General features: G+C 57.8%; 1 protein-coding gene across 1 annotated transcript; it reads right to left on the bottom strand.

The window, feature by feature from the left end:
• Positions 1–1,093: 1,093 nt before the first annotated feature.
• PAQR5 (progestin and adipoQ receptor family member 5) lies at positions 1,094–9,456 on the bottom strand. Its single transcript, XM_044444819.1, has 7 exons — positions 9,238–9,456; positions 8,081–8,208; positions 7,396–7,601; positions 6,048–6,174; positions 4,233–4,329; positions 3,342–3,483; positions 1,094–1,573 (listed from the first exon to the last, which is right to left on the bottom strand). The coding sequence occupies exons 1-7, from the start codon at positions 9,286–9,288 to the stop codon at positions 1,323–1,325; spliced, it is 1,002 nt and encodes a 333-aa protein (XP_044300754.1). The 5' UTR covers positions 9,289–9,456; the 3' UTR covers positions 1,094–1,322.
• Between the last annotated feature and the right edge of the window lie 9,355 nt (positions 9,457–18,811).

Below are 18,811 nucleotides of genomic sequence, written 5' to 3' on the forward strand. Positions count from 1 at the left end.
AAAGATGCCCGAGCCGGGCAAGGGGACGCGCCCACTGCGCATCATTCCTGCCTTGGAGCCCCAGCCCCGGGCAGCGCGTCTCTTCCCAGGCTCGCGTCGGGGTGTCGAAAAATGTGGCTGCTCCAGGAGACGGGGGCCGGGAGACCATGGCCCAGAGACCCGGGGCCGCCAACAACCGCCGCCCGGCTGGTCTGAACGAGCCCCACCAGGCTCGTGGGCAGGACGCACAAAAGGGTTAGACCCAGAGATACTGACTCCAGCATGGATGTGCTTTCTTGCTACCAAAAGTGCTTGTGTAAATCTCAGTAGCAGCTACTTAGAAAAATATAAATGTAGACAATGTACAGCAACTTGATAATATTTCACTGCAGGTTTCTGAAGGGTAAAAGGTCTGTACATTCTGAGTAACAGAAATATTATTATGTTTGACCAGATATTCTCTTCCCAGGCCTGTAAGACGTGTGCAGGTATTTACAGGCTGCTGTGGGTTTTTTGACATGGAAGGTGTGCAGCCTTTCCAAAGGTCATCTTGTTACTGGACTCAGCCAGTCAACAGCTGGGGCAAACCTGGGTGGACTCCAGACCTGAGCCAAACAGAGCCTGAGATGAGCCCTAGAGTCAAAACCAGCTTTATTCTAGTGCAGTATAGAATAAAGGGAGACAAAAGGGGACATTCAGCCCAAAGCAGTGTCTCAAAAGTTGCACCCCAGTACATGCGTTTTGTACCCTAGGTAACCAATTAGGTCACCTAGTGCACATCTAATACATTGATACATCAATGTATGCACCCCTTCCTGTGCTGGAGAAAGTCCTTTCTTCTGTCAAGGACCAGACAGTTCCCACGTCCATTTCTTATCTGCTTGAGATTCACATAGGCTTGCCATGTTCTTACTCCCTGCACATTTGCAACTTTCATGGCAGCTAGAACCAGTTTCCACTGTCCCTTTGATTACTGTATTTGAGGTCAGGCTCGTGTGTTAGCTGTGGGTTACACAAAGTTCATTTTGTTCTTATCTGCCCTCCCTTCTGGGACAGTATAACTGTGGTGTTTTTACTATGTGGCCTTCCTCTGGCCAACTACTTTTGGGGGCTTTCTCTGACCAATTACTTTTGGGGTGTTTTGGGGTGCTGCAATTGGCAACAATCGGATAGCTAATAATTTAAAAGTCACATCCCAAAAGCTGCATAGCTTCCATCTCACATGATAGAAATGCTACAATACAAAATGTAGTTCATAATAAAAAAATCCCTGCCGTTCAGAAGAGGATGAATACAACTCTTCGGTTAACAGTAGTATAGATCTTGTTTTTAAATAACGAGTGCTATTTCCTCTTCCGTTTGCTTCCTCTCCTGGAGAATTTTGGCATAGTATAGAGGGTCATTGAGAAAGCAGCGATGATGATGAGGCTGACCACAGTGGAAGCCAGAACTGGTCCGATGGTTTGAGAAAAGTTAGGTGCGGGCATGTAAGGCAGCAGCTGCTCGCGCCGCTCAGTCATGTCCACCAGAAGCGCTTCCATCTGAAAGCGTGTCCCGATGATCCCGCAGATGTGGAAGAGCTGATGGCTATGTCCTGCAAGAAAGCAAAAAAGAAGAGTAAGGATGCTGCTCTGCCCTTTTTTGTTCTGTCTTTTAACATACCTGTTTTAGTAAAAGGTCTACATAATGTAACAGCTGAAGTTCATTAAATGTTCTTTATTCTTTTCTGAAATAGTTGAAGGCAAATACTTGTGGATTGGGCAGAGAGATAAGGCAGGGTAGTTCTTTGGCTTGGTTGGTCATTTTACTTTATTTAGTAAACACACTAAATTAGATGCCTCTCTAGTGATTTTCCAATACAGAAAACTTTCCAGTGCAAATTAATTTAGAAAATTTTCCGGAAAACCCACATCACTGAGACCCACTCATCTGGGGTCCATTTAGGCGAGAGAGTTCCCAGGGAGTGGTGGCTGGGAGTAGAGAAAGGAGAGAGCCCCAGCTTTTTAAGGGTATGACCAGCTTACAGCTTAAAGTCTCCACTCTCCTTTGGACAGCATGTGATAGCTAAACTGACGAAGGCTTTTGGAAAAGAGAAGGAAGGAAATTAGCTGAAGTAATCTTGAACATCATACTTTCTTAAAAACATGTTACTTACGGAGAAATAAGGGAAAGCACGCAGGGCTCACTAAGGCATCGTATAAACAAATCATGTATGAAGGGCACTACGACCAAGTCATCGTTACAGAATGTGTAATGAGAACTTTCTGCTCATCACCCTCCTTTCCTTCCTCACAGCTTCATCTTTATCCCTACCACAGTCAATCCATGAAGCAAGAAAAGGCAGAATAGCTACGCAAGGCCTGCTAATTCCTGACACAGGGAGCCCCCAGTTTCAGGGGCCCTGCATTTGAGTTCTGGCTTGGCCTTGTGCTGTCTCTGTGTGCAGCACCCCAGAGGGTCTGTCACGCAGGCCACTTTCCCAATGCTGATTGAGTGCTCCAGGTTTCTTGGTACTCCTCATACAGCAGAACAGGAAATGGGGTAAGCAGTACTCTGGGCAGCTGTGGTTTTTCTTCTGCCCACTTCATGGCAGATTATAGCCAAACCCCAGTTGCACGCTTGCATGCGCATCACGGCACGGCTTTTCTCGTTTTGGCTTGTACGGAGCAAGTCGCCCACCTTGAGCATACCCACTTTGGCACCTCCGCTAGCTGTTGAATTGTGTTGCCTGTGACAATGGTGAGTAACAACCGCTGGTCTGAAGAGGCTGGATTGGCCCTTCTTTTCCCTGGACTTCCAAGCAGACCAGAACTGAGATTTTCTAGCTCATATTAAAGCTGACCACACGTACTGCATCCAAAGAGCACTGCAGAAGTCAACCACAACAGAAACAAGCAAAGGTGGACTACTGGCCATCGGGGCAATGCAGCTAACTGACAAGAAGTGGATTCCAAGCGGAAATGAACAGGCCAGACCTTTGGGGCCGTGTGGGGCGGGGGGTGCGTCCGTTTCAGGGCCACTCAATGGGATCTTCTGGCCTGTCTGCACTAGTTCCCCACAATCTTGGGTTAATGTTGTCAGGTCCACTCTGCTCCATATCAGTTTGCTTGTGAGACTGTCACACAGAACTTGAACCGTGGCAACTGCCCGGCTTTTCTGTGGGTCTCTCAGCTGCAGATCTGTGCCCGTCCTCCGCTGAGGCAGAATCTGCTTCTGCCGCTTTTGAAGTCCCTTTTACAGAGGAGTGGGCTGAAGCCCTGCAGAGGTTCCCCTGCGCTGCCCATTCGCTGCTGCCTGTCACATCCCGTCAAGCTGCCCAACCCCGTTTCATGGCAGTGGGGAGGAGACAGGAGCCCCCTTACCGATAAAGTCAAATCGTCCAGGTGCCAGCCGCTCGGGCAGGTGGGTTACAAAAAGGAAGCAGGTGAGCCAGGCGAAGGCAGTGTGCATGTAGTGCATTGAGATGGCCTTCTCCGAGCAGCCTCTGACCGTGCACAGGTACAGCTGTGAGACAGGAAGGGAAATACTCAGGCGAACAGAAGAAGAAAATGTTTCAGCTCTCCAGCTGACTAGGGAGGGGAATGAACAGGGACACCTGCCTGCAGTTGCTGTGCGTCGCCTGACCCTGAGATCAGGCGCACCACCTTGAAGATGCTTCCTTGCTATATTTTAAACCCACACCATGGTTCCAGCACCAAAGTAGGGTTCTTTGTGGATTCAAAATGAAGTCCAGCTGAGCTCTGTGCAAGGCACCTCCCGAGAGGAAGGCGAGCTCAGTCTCAAGGGCAGTGCCTGCCTGCCTCTTGCCCGCTCACTTTGAAGTGGTTGGACTCTTGTCCCACAAAGGACAGGATCATTTCCCTCTGGGCCCAAGCAGCAGTGCCCTCACCAGCTCGGGCAGTAAAAGCTTCTGCTTCTGAAATGAGAACTAACTGGTTATACACACCTTTGCTGGCAGCCCTGCTGAACTTTAGAAGAAAATGTCACATCACTTACTCTCAGTACACATGTACTGCTGGCTTATGAAACGCCCTGTTGCATTACGGCAACATTCTGTCAGCTCGGACGCAAGCCACCTTGAGCCTCATGGGGGGACAGTGGCGAGTTCCCACGTCTTCACAGCCCCAGCCTGGATGCCTCCGAGCAGAAGGAAGCCCCCCTGAGCTCAAAGGGGCTTGGTGCCAGGCAGGTGAGTCTCCAACTGCAGCACGGGGCACTGGTAGGTGCGAAAGCCCAGCGGATGGAAGACATACCCGGTAGTAGAGGGGCACGCTGTTATACACATAAGGATACGCAAAGGCAAACGTGCGAATGGCTTTGCTGAACTTCAGCTGCCCCATTTCAGTGAACCTGCATGCGTTAAAAAAAAAGGTAAGTGGACAAGCTGGCTTGCGAAATGCAGAAGGGGTGGCTGGATACAGAGGGCATGAGACTCCCTCCCATTCGCAAAGCGTTTTGCGACTACCTGCAACTCGCTTACCACACAACGGGAACTTCTATGAGAAGAGGCACTCGACCCCAGCCCTGGATGCTCATGACAGCAGGCATGAAACCCAACCATGTCCACAGCGGAAGTAAACTCTCGGCTATTTTACTTCTGCTCCAAATTGAGCTCAAGGCCACTGTGGCGCCTTCCCCTGCACCAACACTCTCTGCTTTTGCTTAGGGGGTTCTGACAGGTTTGTCCAGGGCAGCAGGTTCAAGTTTATAAAGCAGGCACAATCGAAAGACAAGATGTGACACTCTGATAAGTACTTCTTGTCTGCCTGGTTCACACAGTGCTGGCACAGCAAGTGCAGGTGGCCAGTTTCCCAAGGGAGGGATTGTCCAAATGCGTGGCCGTCCAGGTCATGTCCCACCACAGGGAGGCCAGTCACAGGCTGCAGCTTCTGCGCTGCCCCCTGCGTGTCGATGGCGCACTGCCTGGCGACGCATGGCTTTGGAGCCAAGTCCTGTCTCAGCCACTGAGGGCGGAAGGCGTGCCAAATAAGGGCGTCTTTCTTCCCTTGGTGCCTGACACCTAAACATCCATTTTCCAATATTCCACAGCAAGAAAAACTTACTTAGACCAGGCCCTGGTTCAGAACAGACACCGCCTCACCTGGACTTGATTTAAAAGAGAGGTAGAGGGTGAGTATTGTCAGCCTATTGCTGGCATCTCAGCCCAAACCTCTGGACGACCCTCTCCCAGCAGTTTTACGGAAACACAAACTACTCACGATCACCTTGAATCTTCTTCCTGTCTTCTCGGGTACTAGCTATCCCACCCAGTTTTATTTCCTCTGATAATTGTTCCCTGCACTTCCACAGCCAAGTCATTTATAAAAATCCTGAAAAGCCCTGGGCCCAGGACTGAGCACTGCGTTTGTGACCTCTCCTGGTTTGAGAAGGTGCCATGGAGCCGGATTCTTTAGCCAAAGGAGACTGGAGCTGCCGATTACACACAGGAAGTTTGGTGGGGGGGTGTTTACCAGGAAATAAATGTCTAACACATGCAATAAATGTGTATCTCATTGTCTTTCAAACTAATGTGGAGGTTATGTAGATGAGGCTTGCTGTATAGATTCCTCACTCCGGCCCCAGGCCGCACCTTATTTTAGCCCTTTGAAAATGATGCTACCCAGGTTACACTCACAAGCTGCGTTTGGTACCTGTGAATACATCAGAGGTGTGGAACATCAGTGGGGCAAGAAAATACATGTTGTATGAGAATATTCACCCAGCTCCCGCTGCTTATTTCCAGAACTATGCATGTAAAATATTTGTATTGCAAGGCCACAGAAATTTAACTTCTCAGAGGTTAGGCCATCCCTGAATTCACAAGAAAATCCATCAGGGCAGGCCTGCTGGGAACTGATTTTTCCATACCTGAGCTGATCTGGAAAATGGGGACGGAGAGCTCTTTGTATCATTTGCAACAAAGATAAACGTATGGTTGGAATTTGTGTGCCTTCCAATTTGGGATTTTTTGTGCGCCATCCAGAGAGCTTCAGATATTGGCTAGTATTGCAATGAAAACAACAACATTAATACTGGATGAGTAGTAATATCTGAACGGAAAGCAATACCTGGAGTAGCAGGAAAGGGTGGTGCTGATAATCGTGTTAAGCACAGCAAAGGAGACGTAGCTCTGGTGGAACGCGCTGCCAGCCCATTCTTCTGGGAAAATGTAGGCGGAGTAAGCGACTGCAGAGCCTGAAAACAACACAACCCCCAGAGTCGATCCAAGGTCGCCAGTGCCGGTGCAGGTGGCACCAGGACAAGACTGTCCTCCAGCACGTCTGACGGGCATGCCTGCGAGAAGCCTGAGGTGTGCCAAGGTGAAGAAGTATTAATCTAGGCCAGTGGTTCCCAAACTTTTCCGGTCATGGAACCTTTCTGAAGACTTTTTTTTCCCCACAGAAACCTAACTCGATGCCCGATTTTTATTAAGCTGTGTGAACCTGCAGTGTTCTTTCCTCTTTCATCTGCGCCTATTGCCTGAGTGCTCTGCATAATACAGTAGCTTTGGAAATAAAGAGAAAACATTTTAAATTTAATGAACTAATAAAGCAATTAGATGCTCATATCTCAAATAAATTCTTTCGATCATTTCCAACACAACACAATAGAGTCCCAAGAACCAAATGACACGATACATTTCTTTGCTTGCCGCTTGGATGGCAAATGACAATCAAATAATTGGCCTCGTGCGGTCTCGTTTTAAAATCCATTTTAAATTTTTGAGATTTTTGTGGCACCCCTACAAGGCTTTTGCAGAACCCCAGGATTCTGAGGAACACGGTTTGGGAGCTGCTGATCCAGACAGTGCTCCCCCCACCCCCGGGGGCCGCAGTTTCTCCACCCCAAAGACTTAAATGGCGCTTCAGTGCCAAATCGGAGGAAGAAATGCAGCTGCGGGGAGCAGGCAGGAGGAAGGGGAGAGAGAGGCACGAGAGGGCAGCAGGGGGCGCACCAGCAGGCAGGGAAGGGGATAATGGGAGGAGTGGGCCAGCCAGTGGAGCGGCTGGAGCCCCGCAGGCCACTTTGCTGCAGGGCCACTTGGGCATCAGAACCGAGGGCTCCACGCTCAGGCCAAGCTGAAGTTCGGGAAGGATGGGGTGCATCCAGCCTTCCAGGCGGTGCTGGGCTTCTGCCCCAGCCTTCCTCCCGCTGTCGGCTGGAGCACCTGGGAGCAGAAGGCCAGAGAGGACAGGAAAGCCGCCTTCGCACGCCTGCCATGCTGTCCTTAAGGCAGCTCCTGAGCGTGGCCAAAACGTCCGTGATGCCAGGTTCCGGGCCAGCCCGATTCCCTTCTTCGGATGAAACACGCGGGGTGCATTTGTTTGCTGGAGTGAACAGCACTTGGGGGCAGTGTGCAGGCTCCACAGGCGCATGACAGGCCGAGTGCAGGCCCTGGGGGGTTGCGCTCCTTACCTAGACTGTACAGAGTGAGGGCTCCATAATCAAGGAAAAAGCACACATGCCTGGTGCGGACAGACATGGTGCTGAAGGTGTGGGCGAAGCTGGATGCCAGCGGATAAAGGACACAGGTGGCCAGGTAGGAGAGGAAGGGCCAGGCATGGCGGTCACTCCAGGCATCCAGAGCATCAAAGGCGGCCAGGAATTTCCACAGGAAGTACCTGAAAGGAGGGCAGCTGGTCAGCTCACAGGAACGACAGGTGCGGGCTCCCCCAGTCTCTTCTCCCAAAACAGGTCGGGCTTGCCTTCCAGGGAACAAGACATCCCTGTCCAAACAAGCGGGGACTTGGCGTGGCCATGCGCTCAGCGCAGTGACTGCAGAGCACCGGACTCTTTTTGGGCTCCCCAAGTGTGCATCATGGGGCGGGGGGTTCTTCTGAATCCGGGCCGGGCCCACAGCTCCCCCACCTCGCGATTGTATCCATGCTCCTCGGGTTTGGGGCTGCTCTAATCCACGTACTCCCTGCCTGGGGTTTCCTTTCCTCTGGAAGGGTGAGCAGAGGCCTGTTCCTCCCATTACGCACATGGATGCAGCTGGGGGGGGATATAATAAGTGACCCACCTCCACGGCAAGAGCAGGCAGAACCCAGCACCAAAACACGTGGCAGTTTGTTCAAAGCGCATACTTATATTCCCGTACCAGGCAGGCAGAAAATGTGTCCAGATGTTCAGCGTCTCGTTTGTCATTTGGAAGACACTGAAGAGGCAGTGTGCTGCAGAACTCCTCGGGGGACGGTACCCGAAAAGGATGCTCTGCTCTCGGAAGACCTACCAAAGAAGGACCAGCAACGTTTAACAGCTATCTGCACGGAGCACAACCAGACCAGACTTTTACGGAACCGCCGCCCTGCAAAAGCCGCGGGCTGCTAAGGAGAGCCTGTCCGTGGTCGCCCTGCACCCGTCACCTGGGAGATCTCCCGAGCCTTCTGACCGCAGCGAGTCCAGCCACGCCGACGTGTGCGCAAAGCCTAGCGCGGGCAGAGTGAGGAGGCTCGCGAGGCTCTGGGGGGCGCTGCGGGAGTTTCACGCCGCCCAGGACCACCAGATGTCTCCACTGCTCCGGCAGCAACGCCGCCAATGGCAAAAGGCGGAGCGAGAGACTCCCAGCTCCCAGCGCGGGTAGGAATCGGGGACAAAGAGATCTGCCTTCTCTCAAAGCTCTCTGACCCCCACGTGCGGGGAGGGGAAGCCACCACTGGAGGCCTAAAGGCAACGTCACGGGACCTGGGGAAAGCACTGCACCTGCGAACCTGGCCCACTTGCCACGGTGCCACGCACCTCCCTGGCTGCCCCCGGCCCTGGACGGGCCGAGCAAGACCAGCGGTGCGGATAATCCCCTTGCAAGGGACACTCGCCTTCCAGGGCGAGGAGGCACCCGGCGTTGCCGGGGGCCCAGCTCTGCGGTGCCAGACTGGCATGTGGCTGCAGCTCAGCAGCTCCCCACAAACCATTTCCCAGGCTGCGCTGCGGCTGCAGTGGGCTCTCTGGCCAGCGGCCAGGCTACCTTCCACGAGCAGCCACTGAACTTTGCATCGCGTTTACGGTCCGCCCACGCTGCAGAGGGCACGGCAGCAGAGCGGGACTGCAAAACGGCACGAGCATTTCACCGCGTTTTATGGCACATGCTTCCTTTCTGAACCCATGCTCTATGTGCTACAAAGAAAAAGTCATGGAAATGCTCAGGAAGCCCAGGAGAGGCCCAGAGAAGGACTGGCAAACCACTGCAGGCGAGAATCCCAAGAGCACCCTAAATGCCTGGGGTGGAGGGGTGGCCAGAGCGAGCCCACACCGACTTACTTTGGGGACTTGGCTGATGGTGAGCAGACGAGGAAGCTTCAAGCCCAGCATGGCGGTGTTTGGTCAGGGTGAGCGTCACTTGGCGGGAACCCTGAGGCTCAGCGGAGGGGCACCTGGCACCAGAACTCCACCCGTGCCTCGGTCGCCTGCTCTTCCTTCGCCCATGAAACGCCTGCCCTCCGATCTTGCTGCAGCAGCCCGGGGGGGCTCAAAGCGAGCAGGGGGAGCGAGCGAGCGAGCGCGGGAGCGTCAGCCGGGTTGCTCTAGGAATGAAAATAAGCCAGAGATGGGCCCGCCGCACAGAGGTTCCTGCCACACCCACATTCTTGCCCAACAACTTTTCTACCTTGTGCAAGAGGCCGCCAAGAATAGAACCATGACATCACCCCAGTACCAGAGAAGTGGCACCGGGGGTCCTCCGTGGCATGAGCAGGCTTGCCACCCTGGCTACAAACCAGTGGCTCTTGTGGCGTTTAAGGAAGGGCTGGGGGGTCACGCTCTCCAGGTGGCTGCAGCCTGCTGGCCCAAGAGGAATGTCCCCTCGAGCTGATCCACTCTGCCCCCATCCCACCCACCCCACCCCACGCACAGCGACCAGCTCGAGGCAGCTTGGGACTTGGCAAAGGCCGGGCAGCTTTCCCAAGAACTGCAGGAGCCCTGCGCCTGGGCTACTTTTGGGGTCGAAGATGATGTCGATTAGGGTGATGACAGCCCTTTAGTAGGTGGGATTTGGCTGTATTTTGTATTGCCGGCCAGTTCCTCGCTGCTAACCTCACTAGGGCGGGACTGCACTGGGTAAAAAACCCCAACACATCTGCAAAATGCACCCTCCTTTTTCTGGAGCGGAATCAGATCGGCACCACAGAACGGGCTCTGTGCTTCCCAGGGAGAACGAGGCCGGCACGTCATCCCTGCTCCGCTCCAGCCTCGTGGCTGGTCGCCCTGCTCCGCACGGGGCCATCACGCCTCTGGCAGCTCTCCCATGGATGAGACCGCCTGGATGGAGGTCCCTTTCCAAGCGGGGAAAGGACACCGAGGCCGCGGGTCGGAAAAGGGAGCCAGCTGCGGGCTGGCAAGGAGCGGCGGGCCTGGCATTTCGCCTTCCCGGACTGCCGCCGGTGGAAACGCAGCCCTGCCCTGTGGATGACCCTGAGCTGTGGGCAGGGAAGGCGTGCGAGGCTCCTGGGCCACCCTCCAGAGGCCCCACGGGCCTGACTGGCAAGGAGCACTGGGAGTCCCTGTGGACGTCGGCGGAGAGGGCCAGCCCCTCGCGGAAAAGACCGGGAAGGGGCCCTGCAGGCTCCCCACGCCTGGAGGGAGGAGCCGGGCCCGGGCACCGTTGGAGGCGTTGCCTTCCTGCCTTTCCTGCCATCCTGGCTCCGCCCACTGGCAACCGGCCCGAGGAAGGGCTCCCAAGGTCGTAGCCCAGAGTGCCTGCCACCAAGCTGGGGCCTTCTCGTTTGCAACGGAGGCCCCCCCAAAGGGCAGCGGGGGCCCCGGCTCGGGCAGGGACCTGCTTTGCAAGCACCCCACCAGCCCTCACAGCCCTCTGAGCAGAGACGGCATGCCCCTCAGCCCACCCGCCGGCCCTGCGGACCCCCACATCTGCCAGGCCCGCTCCCTGGCTGAGCTCCTGGCCAGGCGGGTCTGGCTCGCTCGAAGGCCCGCCGGGCCCGGCCTGCCCGCCCCTCGTGGCCGCAGACACGTCCATGGCAAGGGCAGCCCACGGCTGCCCCACGCATGTCGGAGGGGCCCTGCGGGACCAGGCCCACCCAGTCCAGTGGCCTGTCTAGGTGGGGGCCCACACGCAGGAGCGCAGAAGTCCCCCAGCGCCTTGTGCAGACGGGCAGATCCCCATGAGAACCGGGAGCCGCTGGCAAGCTCCCCGGCCATGGAGTTGCCCGATCCCTTTCAGGAGCCACCCGCCCGGTGGCCACCCCGACGTCTCCTGGGAGCCAGCGGCACACTCCAGCTCTGCCGCGTGAATCTCACCGCACGGCTCCACGGTGCGCTCCAGCATTAGGCACCTCGGCCTCCTCCGGACGCCGCACTCGTGTGCCAAAGCCACGGCCCCGTCTCCCCCCCCCCCCCGGCTGTGGGGCACCGACCCCCCCTGCTGCCTTCAGCACACCGGGCGCTGCACCCGGGTGGGCCAGGCCTTCGCTGCCTCCTCCCGGAGACGAGCCCAGCGCACCTGCACCGACCGACGCTGCCACGCCTGGCCCGAACAGCCGTGTTTGCCCAAGATAGCATCTGGCGGGGCTGTTTCCATGACGGAGCCGGCACCCCGCCCAGAGCAGGCCTCCTTCCTCGCGGAGACCCGCGGGGGCCCCGGACCGGATGGGACAGTGCAGTCGGGGCTCCTGCAAGGAAGGAGGCATTCCAGGCAGGCAGGCAGGCAGGCAGGCGCTGGGGCTGTTAATGAATAACCCTCCGCAGCCGTGCCTGTGGCGCACCCGGCCACCCGTGAAACCTGGCCCCCAGCAGCTCTCCTCACAGGACGCCGCAAGGGTGCGGGACCCCCCGGCCCCCGGCCGCGCGAGCCCTGCAGTAACTGGTGCCCTGCGGGCAGCCTTTTGCAGGCCCGAGGCAGGAGCTGGTCCGGGGAGCCAAATGCGGCAGGTCCTCCACCGGGAACAGCAGACCCCACGCCACGGCGCTGGGGACGCTCTTTCCTTGACTCGGACGGGGAGGAGGGCTGCACACGGGGGGTCCTTCAGGCCCCCGACAAGCTCTGCCCCACCTCCGTTGCCACCTTGCCGGGCTGCCTCCAGGCAGGAAGCAACCCAGCCTTATCGGGGCACTAACGCCGGCCTGCCTTGCAGGGCTGTGGTAAGGAAATGCAGAGCTGGTTCTGTCCTCGAGAGAGGCAGGGCACCCCCCCCCCACAAGGCGGGCCGCCTCCCCCCCCCCCCGGGCTTTCCCTGTTGCTGTTCTGGCCACAAGGCAGCAAAAGGGAGGGCCCAAGCGGAGTGGCGTTTTGGCCAGGCGCGTGACCGTCTGGCCAGCTGCCAAGCACAGCCAAGGGCTCATCTGCGCGGGTTTTGTGGGGCGGCCCGGGGTGCTGCTCAGCTCCGAGCACGGTCTGGTTCCAAGACTAAGGACGAGGGTGGCCTCAGGATCGAGGCTGGGGGCACTTCCCCTGAGGGAGGACCCCACAGACCCCGTGGGGGTGGGCCCCGCATCCCCCAGCAGTGGCTGAGCCGAGGGCTTGCGCAACCTCATCGCCAGGGCCTGGCACTGCCCCCTGCAAACAGGTGTGCCTGTCCGGCAGGCCTGCCGCCTCTTGGGGGCTGCTGCTCTTGGGAAGCCTCCTGAGGGCCCCGCTCCCTGCCTGTGCTTTGCAATGGGGGCACCCACCCCTTTGGGTGCCCACATCCCCCCGGGCCAAGTGGCCCTCCGCCTCCTCTTGGCCTCGGCAGGCAGGGCGGCTCCATCCCGTGCCCCTGCTTCCAGCAGGTCTGCCAACCCTCCGCACAGGCAAGGGAATGCTGGCGCCCCAGGCAGGGAGGGCTCCGGGGGCTTCCACCTTGAGGCTTCCCCCGGGAAGAAGGCTCCGCGGCCTGGGCCTGGCTACTGCGGTCCCCTTGCAGCAAGACGTGGCCACTTTCCCAGGGCTGCATTCCAGGTTTCCCAGGGACGCGGTGGAATCTCCCCAGAAAACCTGCTAAGCCTACGGGTGGAAGCAAGTCTAGGCCCTGAGAAGCGGCACCCGGCACAGGGCCCCAGCCTTGGGAGGCAAGGAGAGCAACAGAGCAACCCTGGGGCGGCCTCTGCCCACCCACCGGGGGAAGGAGCAACGCCACGGGACGGACGGGGCTTTCAGCCGCCTTTTCACTCTGGCCAAAATCCCAAATCACACCCCGGGGCATCAGAGAGAGGCCGGGCGCCTCGCCTGCCGCCTGCCCTGATAAGGTAGGGCTGCAGTGGAGTGGCACGGCCCAGGCATCCCGCAAACCCAGGCCGAAGGGGAGGGCCGGGCACCTCTCCTCCACACGACCGACCGACCACAGCTCGGCCGGAGCTGCCTCGCCGCCCCGCGATCCTCCTCCTCCCTAGACCGCAGGAATGGCACGGCAGGGCTGGGCGAGTGCAAAGCGCCCTTGTTGCCGCTGCCGTTGCCGGGAGCGGCTGTTCCCGGGTTGTGTTTTTCACCTTCTCCAGGTTGCAGAACCAGAATAGCGTGCCATTAAAAGGCAGGTGAGCGCAAACAAGAACCGCGTGCCTGCCTCCAAACGGGGGTGGCTTTAGGCTCTGCTTACAAGAGAGGGCGTTGGGTGCGCCGGAGGAACGAGGAAGTTTTGTAACCGCCAGGGACGACGCACCCGGGAGGGCTGCCGGTTCACGCTCGGTTGTGCCTGCCCCGAAGCCCGGCAGACTTGAAGTCCTGGCTTGTCCTGCATGGCCCCTTTCCAAGACCATCTGCCGCAGCAGTGTAGGAGAATCTCCACTGCCGAGTCTGGTCCTTGGGGTGGAGAGAGAGAGACGTCGGCGTGACACGTGGCCGGGCGGCACGAGGGCAGTTCGCCGGACTACCCCTGGCCGGCCACTGCTTCATGGCTCTCCCCCCCCCCCCCCCCCCCACCGCTGCACACCATTAGCCCTCCTTCTCACTGGCATGGCTTTCTCTCCGCGCAGCTGAGCCCTCCTTGTGAAAACCAGGTGGCCAGGGGGAGAGCACAGGGGGCGCATCCTGCTGCCAGGCTCAGCGCCCCAGACTCCTCCCAGACCAGGCTCCAACAGGCCTCGTCCAGCGCGAGCCAACCCAAAGGCAGCCGTGGGGCTCAGCCCAGCCCTCCCACCATCCCGCAGGGCCTTTCCGGGGGGGCTCTGCACCCTTGAAGGTGCAATGGTGGGGAGAGGCCCCTTTCTGAGGGCAGCAGCTGTTGCCCCAGGGCTGAGCAAGGCCCCCCCAAAAGGGCCAGGCATGCCAGGCACAAGCTGATGCAGGGCTGGGGGGCCACAATGGCGCTCTTGGTGCCCCTCCCACAGCATGTGGCCCCTGTGCAGGACGCTGGGAAGGCCGCTGCCTGCGAGAGCCGAAGGGCGCCTTCTGCACACGCGATCCGGCTGCTCCCCCCGCCAGGGCATCTGCCCGCACAGGGCTCGGGCCTGCAGGGGCTCCCGGAAGCCTCCGCTCTGCCTCGAGGTGCCGGCGCGGAGGCCTGGGCTAGCCCCACGGGCCCTGGCAGAGGAGGGTGGCAGCGCCCCACCCTGCTCCCTCCACGCAGCTCGCCCGGGTTGCCTGCCCTCCTTCCGAGCGCAAGGCGGTCCCTGCAAGGCGCCCGGTTTGTCAGCCGGCCACCTCACAGCCGCGCTCCGCGGGGACGGCCACCTGGTCAGCCGGAGGGCAGACCACTTCTGCCCTGTCAGCACCTCCGTTCGGCTTCCCCGAGAGGCCCTGAAAGAGCTCCCCCAGCCCGCCCCTCTCGCGGCACTGTCGGGGTGGGGGCCCTGCGGCCGCCTCCACGCTTGTCCGAGCCCAGGCTGGGGCCCCGGTGCCCGTGGTGAGGGGACGGCGGCTGCTTCCGGGGCTGGGGGCCCCTCCGAGGCCCTGCTTCCACCCCGCGCTCCCTGCGCCTTGAGGGCTGCACGCCTCCCTGCCGGCCCGGCCGGGGTCCTCTGGTCGCTCCGCGTTCCAAACGCCCCTCCTGCCCCGGCAGGCAGCGCCACTGCAGGGCCGATCCGCAAGGCGTAAGGCTCGGCTCCCTCAATCGCGCAGGGGCCCCTGCCCCCCGGAGCAAGCTCCGTCCCCCGTCTGGACACCTGTGCTTCTCCTCACTCTTCTGCACGAGGGGCTTCTCCCAGGAGCGCCAGGCGGCCCCCCGGGGCTGCTCTGTGCCCCTCCCTGCCTCAGCACCCAGAGGCCGGGCCCACGAGCGGCCGGGCCCCCAGGGCACAGCTGAGCCGGCTGCCGGCCGCGGCTCAAGGGGGCCCAGCCAGCCGCCGTGTGCGCACCGTCAGGAAGGCCTCGCGCAGGGAGTCGGGCGCAGGGCATGAATATCTCACCGGCTCTAAGCCGCTCGCCCCGTGATTAAGGACCCGCCGCTTGGCCAAGGGAGCCGCTTGGCCCGCCCGCCTGCCCACTGCTTGGCCCGCCCGGGCCAAAGGGCCAGCGCTTCGCCCAGAAGCAAGGACCGGCCAAGCGCTTTCCAGGGGACGCTGACTGCCGGCCTAGGGCCCTGCCCTCCCTCCCTCCACACAGATGGGCAGGCGCGTCCCTGGCTAAAGCGCTCTGGCTTCCTCGGGCGATGCTCTCCCAAGCCCCTTTAGAGACAGAGAAGCAGAGCGAGCCAGAAGGGGCCTCCTGGGCCATCTAGTCTGACCCCCGGCTCCAGCCGGCTCCGCTCACCACATGCCCACCATGTGGACATCCAGCCTATCCTTGAACACCCGCACCGATGGGGCCTCAACCGCCTTCCGTGGAAGCCCATTCCACACCCTCGGGGTCCTGACTGTCAGGAAGAGCTTCCTGGCATCCAAACGGAACCTTGGTTCCCTGAGCTTTGCTCCGTTGGAGCGCATCCTGCCTTCCTCTGCAGGGGAGAACAGGTCTCTGCCCACCTCCGTGTGACACCCCCTCACATGCCTGTATGTCGCCAACAGATCCCCTCTGAGTCTCCTCTTCTCCAGGCTGAAGAGACCCAGTTCCCTCAGTCTCGCCTCATGCAGCATCTCCTGCAAACCGGCCACCAGCCTTGTGGCCCTGCGCTGCACTGACTCCAACCTGGCTATATCCTTCCTGTAACGAGGGGCCCAAAACTGAGCACAATACTCGAGTTACGGGCTCACCAGAGTCATATAGAGTGGTAGATCCCTCTCTTGATCTAGAAGCCACGCTTCTGGCTCTGCAACCAAGGGTGGCATTTGCCCTCTTGGCCACCGCATCACACGGCCGACTCATGTTCAGCCTGCAGTCGACCAGCACCCCGAGGTCCCTTTCACAAGCGCTGCTCTCCAGCCACTTGTCCCCTAACTTGTACTTAATCAAAGAAACACAATTATTAAAACAAACAAGTCATTATGGGATTCACTTACTATATTAGAGATGGAGAAGGCATCTAATTATCTGAGATTCCAGAACATACCCGAGGGAAAGAATGAGGACTTAAGGGAATTAATAATTACTATGCTGGCAGAGGCATTGGATCTGGAAAACAAAGAGGTGGTCACAAATAATGACCTTGTTTATAGGGTAAATTCAAGTTACGTTAGGAAACACAAGCTTCCGAGGGAAGTTCATGTTAAATTTGCAAAAAGGTCTATAAGAGACAATGTCTTGAGGGCTGTACATGATAAACCTTCAAAGGCTGATGAGCATCATGAGGTGACTATTTTGAAACAAATACCATGGAGGATTAGAGAAGGAGGAAACAAATACTTAATTCTTACCACAAAACTGATTAAGAAAGAGATCATGTTTAGGTGGCTAACGCCAGAAGGAATTTTTTTCACCTGGAACTCTCCAAGGGGTAAATTGGACTCAATCTTCAAGGCACAAGAGTTTTATGAAAAATTTAGAAGTATATTTGAAGAGGAAGAATCGGGTGTTTCAGAAGAAGGAGGGAAAGGTGCCGAACCAATGGAATTCACAGCATACCATTCTGAAGAAGGACAAATAGCGAATACAGACTTACAACAAGAGGAACAGACACTGGAACCAAAGGAAAAGAGAAAAGGTAGAAGTGAAAAGGCGAAGCGCAAGTAGATAAATATACATCCTTTAAAATGGCTTTCAAAAGGGAAGGAAGAATTGAACTGCTCTCTCTAAATGGAAATGGACTAAACGGGCCCTCCAAGAGGAGAAGGACCTTCTCTCAGCTCCAAAAACTGAAGCTAGATACAATTTGCCTACAAGAAACACATATTAAGAAACAACAAAGTAAGCTTCTGGAGTGTTTTAAGCTTGGAAAGCTATTTATGTCTTCTGCTTCTCAAAAGAAAAGAGGTTTAGCATTATACCTCAAGGAAAAATTAGACCCTAAATATATCTTAGCTGCTGATGATGGTAGGATTCTGATGGTTGAAATCACAATGAAACTTAAAAAGGTGCCATGTGGAGTGCCTGAGAGGGCGGGCAGGTCCGCCAGCCCCCCAGGGGGCAGACCTGGTCTTCTGTGGGGATGGCAGCAGCCATATCCGTCTCCAGGGATGGGTGACGGCCCGGCACGCATTCCAGACGAGTGGCGACACGCAGTCCCTCCCCACTGGGTTCCGCCACAGTCGATCCGGCACCATCCAGCTCACACGAGCTGGGCCAGTGCTTGGAGCGCCCACCTGCGTTTGGCAGAGTGCCAGCACCCAGCGGGTTTTTGCTTTTGTATTTTACGGAAATAAGTGACCTGAGCGGATACCGGTACCTATAAACACACACAACAGCCGGTAGCCAGCGTGCTGTTTGTCACGCTCCCAGGGGGTCAGAGACCAGGGCTGAGACAGGCCGCGCACGTTCGAGGAGGGAGAAGCGGCCGCTTGGGCGCAGTTTGAAGCAAGCGGTCGGCTCCAGGCAGCCGCGGAGCAGCTCTGCGGCTGGGTCAGGAGGTCTGCCCAACACGCGCCGGGCAGGGTTTCCGTGCTCCGCCAGGGGGTCCACAGGGGCTTTTGCAAGCTGGGCTGCTGGGCCATCCTCCCTGCAAAGCGCCTCTCAGCGGGAGGGAAGCGAGCAACATCAGCGCGGCTTCGTGCCACTTTCAAAAGCCTGCCAGGGAAACCGGAGGACGCCACCTGGGCAAGCGGTTGGGGCAGCTCTGCTGCAGTGGCTTGGGGGACCAGGCCCGCTCTCCCCTCGCCTCCCTGGAGCAGGAATCCGGGCTTTGGAAACGGGGGAATCGCACCCCCCCGCGGCACACGCAGCCAAGCAGCAAGTGCCCCTTAAACACGCTGGCGCAAAGCTCGGCGCAGAGCAAGCCGCTCCGTGGCTGCACGGGACGGGGAGGCGGGACGTGCGCAGGCGAGGCGGTCGCGGTGCTGGGGCCCAGCCTCGCTCTGGGCCTCCAAGCCCCGAGTCCTCCACCGCAGCCTTCCCGTCTTTGCTCACCGCTCTTTCCACCTTTTAAATGCTGCTTTTATTACAAGGGCAGGCAAACCAGGCCCTCCACATGTTTTCTACCAAACAAACCTTGTTCGCTGAGGCAGATGGGAGCTGTAGTCCATAATCATCTGGAGGGTGGCGATGTGTTACCCGTGTTATCAGAGATAGGAGCTTTCATGGAATGCCTCGTGGGAAACGGGATGCTATTGAAAGGCAATCATGTTTTATGGCTGGCCTCCAAGATAAAAATGTTCATAAACACAACCTTGCAATCACGTGGATGAATCCAGGGATACCATGAGACCTCCTGTGCTGTGAAAGCCTCAATGTTCATGAAAGGAATAAGAGAAAGGAAAAGCACATCAGAGTTTGCAACCAGGCTGAAAATTCGTCCATGTTCCAGCTGTTCGAAAGGGCGGATACGGCTGCAGACAGAAGGTGAAGGAGGCTGGTCGCCCTGCTGGGAGTCCTCCTCAGAAAAGCAGTTCTCCAGGAAATCTTTCACGCAAGAGGATGGACAAGCCACTCGGTCACAAGGCTCCT

This window comes from Varanus komodoensis, unplaced genomic scaffold (genome assembly GCF_004798865.1).
Source record: "Varanus komodoensis strain SLA01 unplaced genomic scaffold, ASM479886v1 scaffold46_1, whole genome shotgun sequence".
Lineage (NCBI taxonomy): Eukaryota > Metazoa > Chordata > Lepidosauria > Squamata > Varanidae > Varanus > Varanus komodoensis.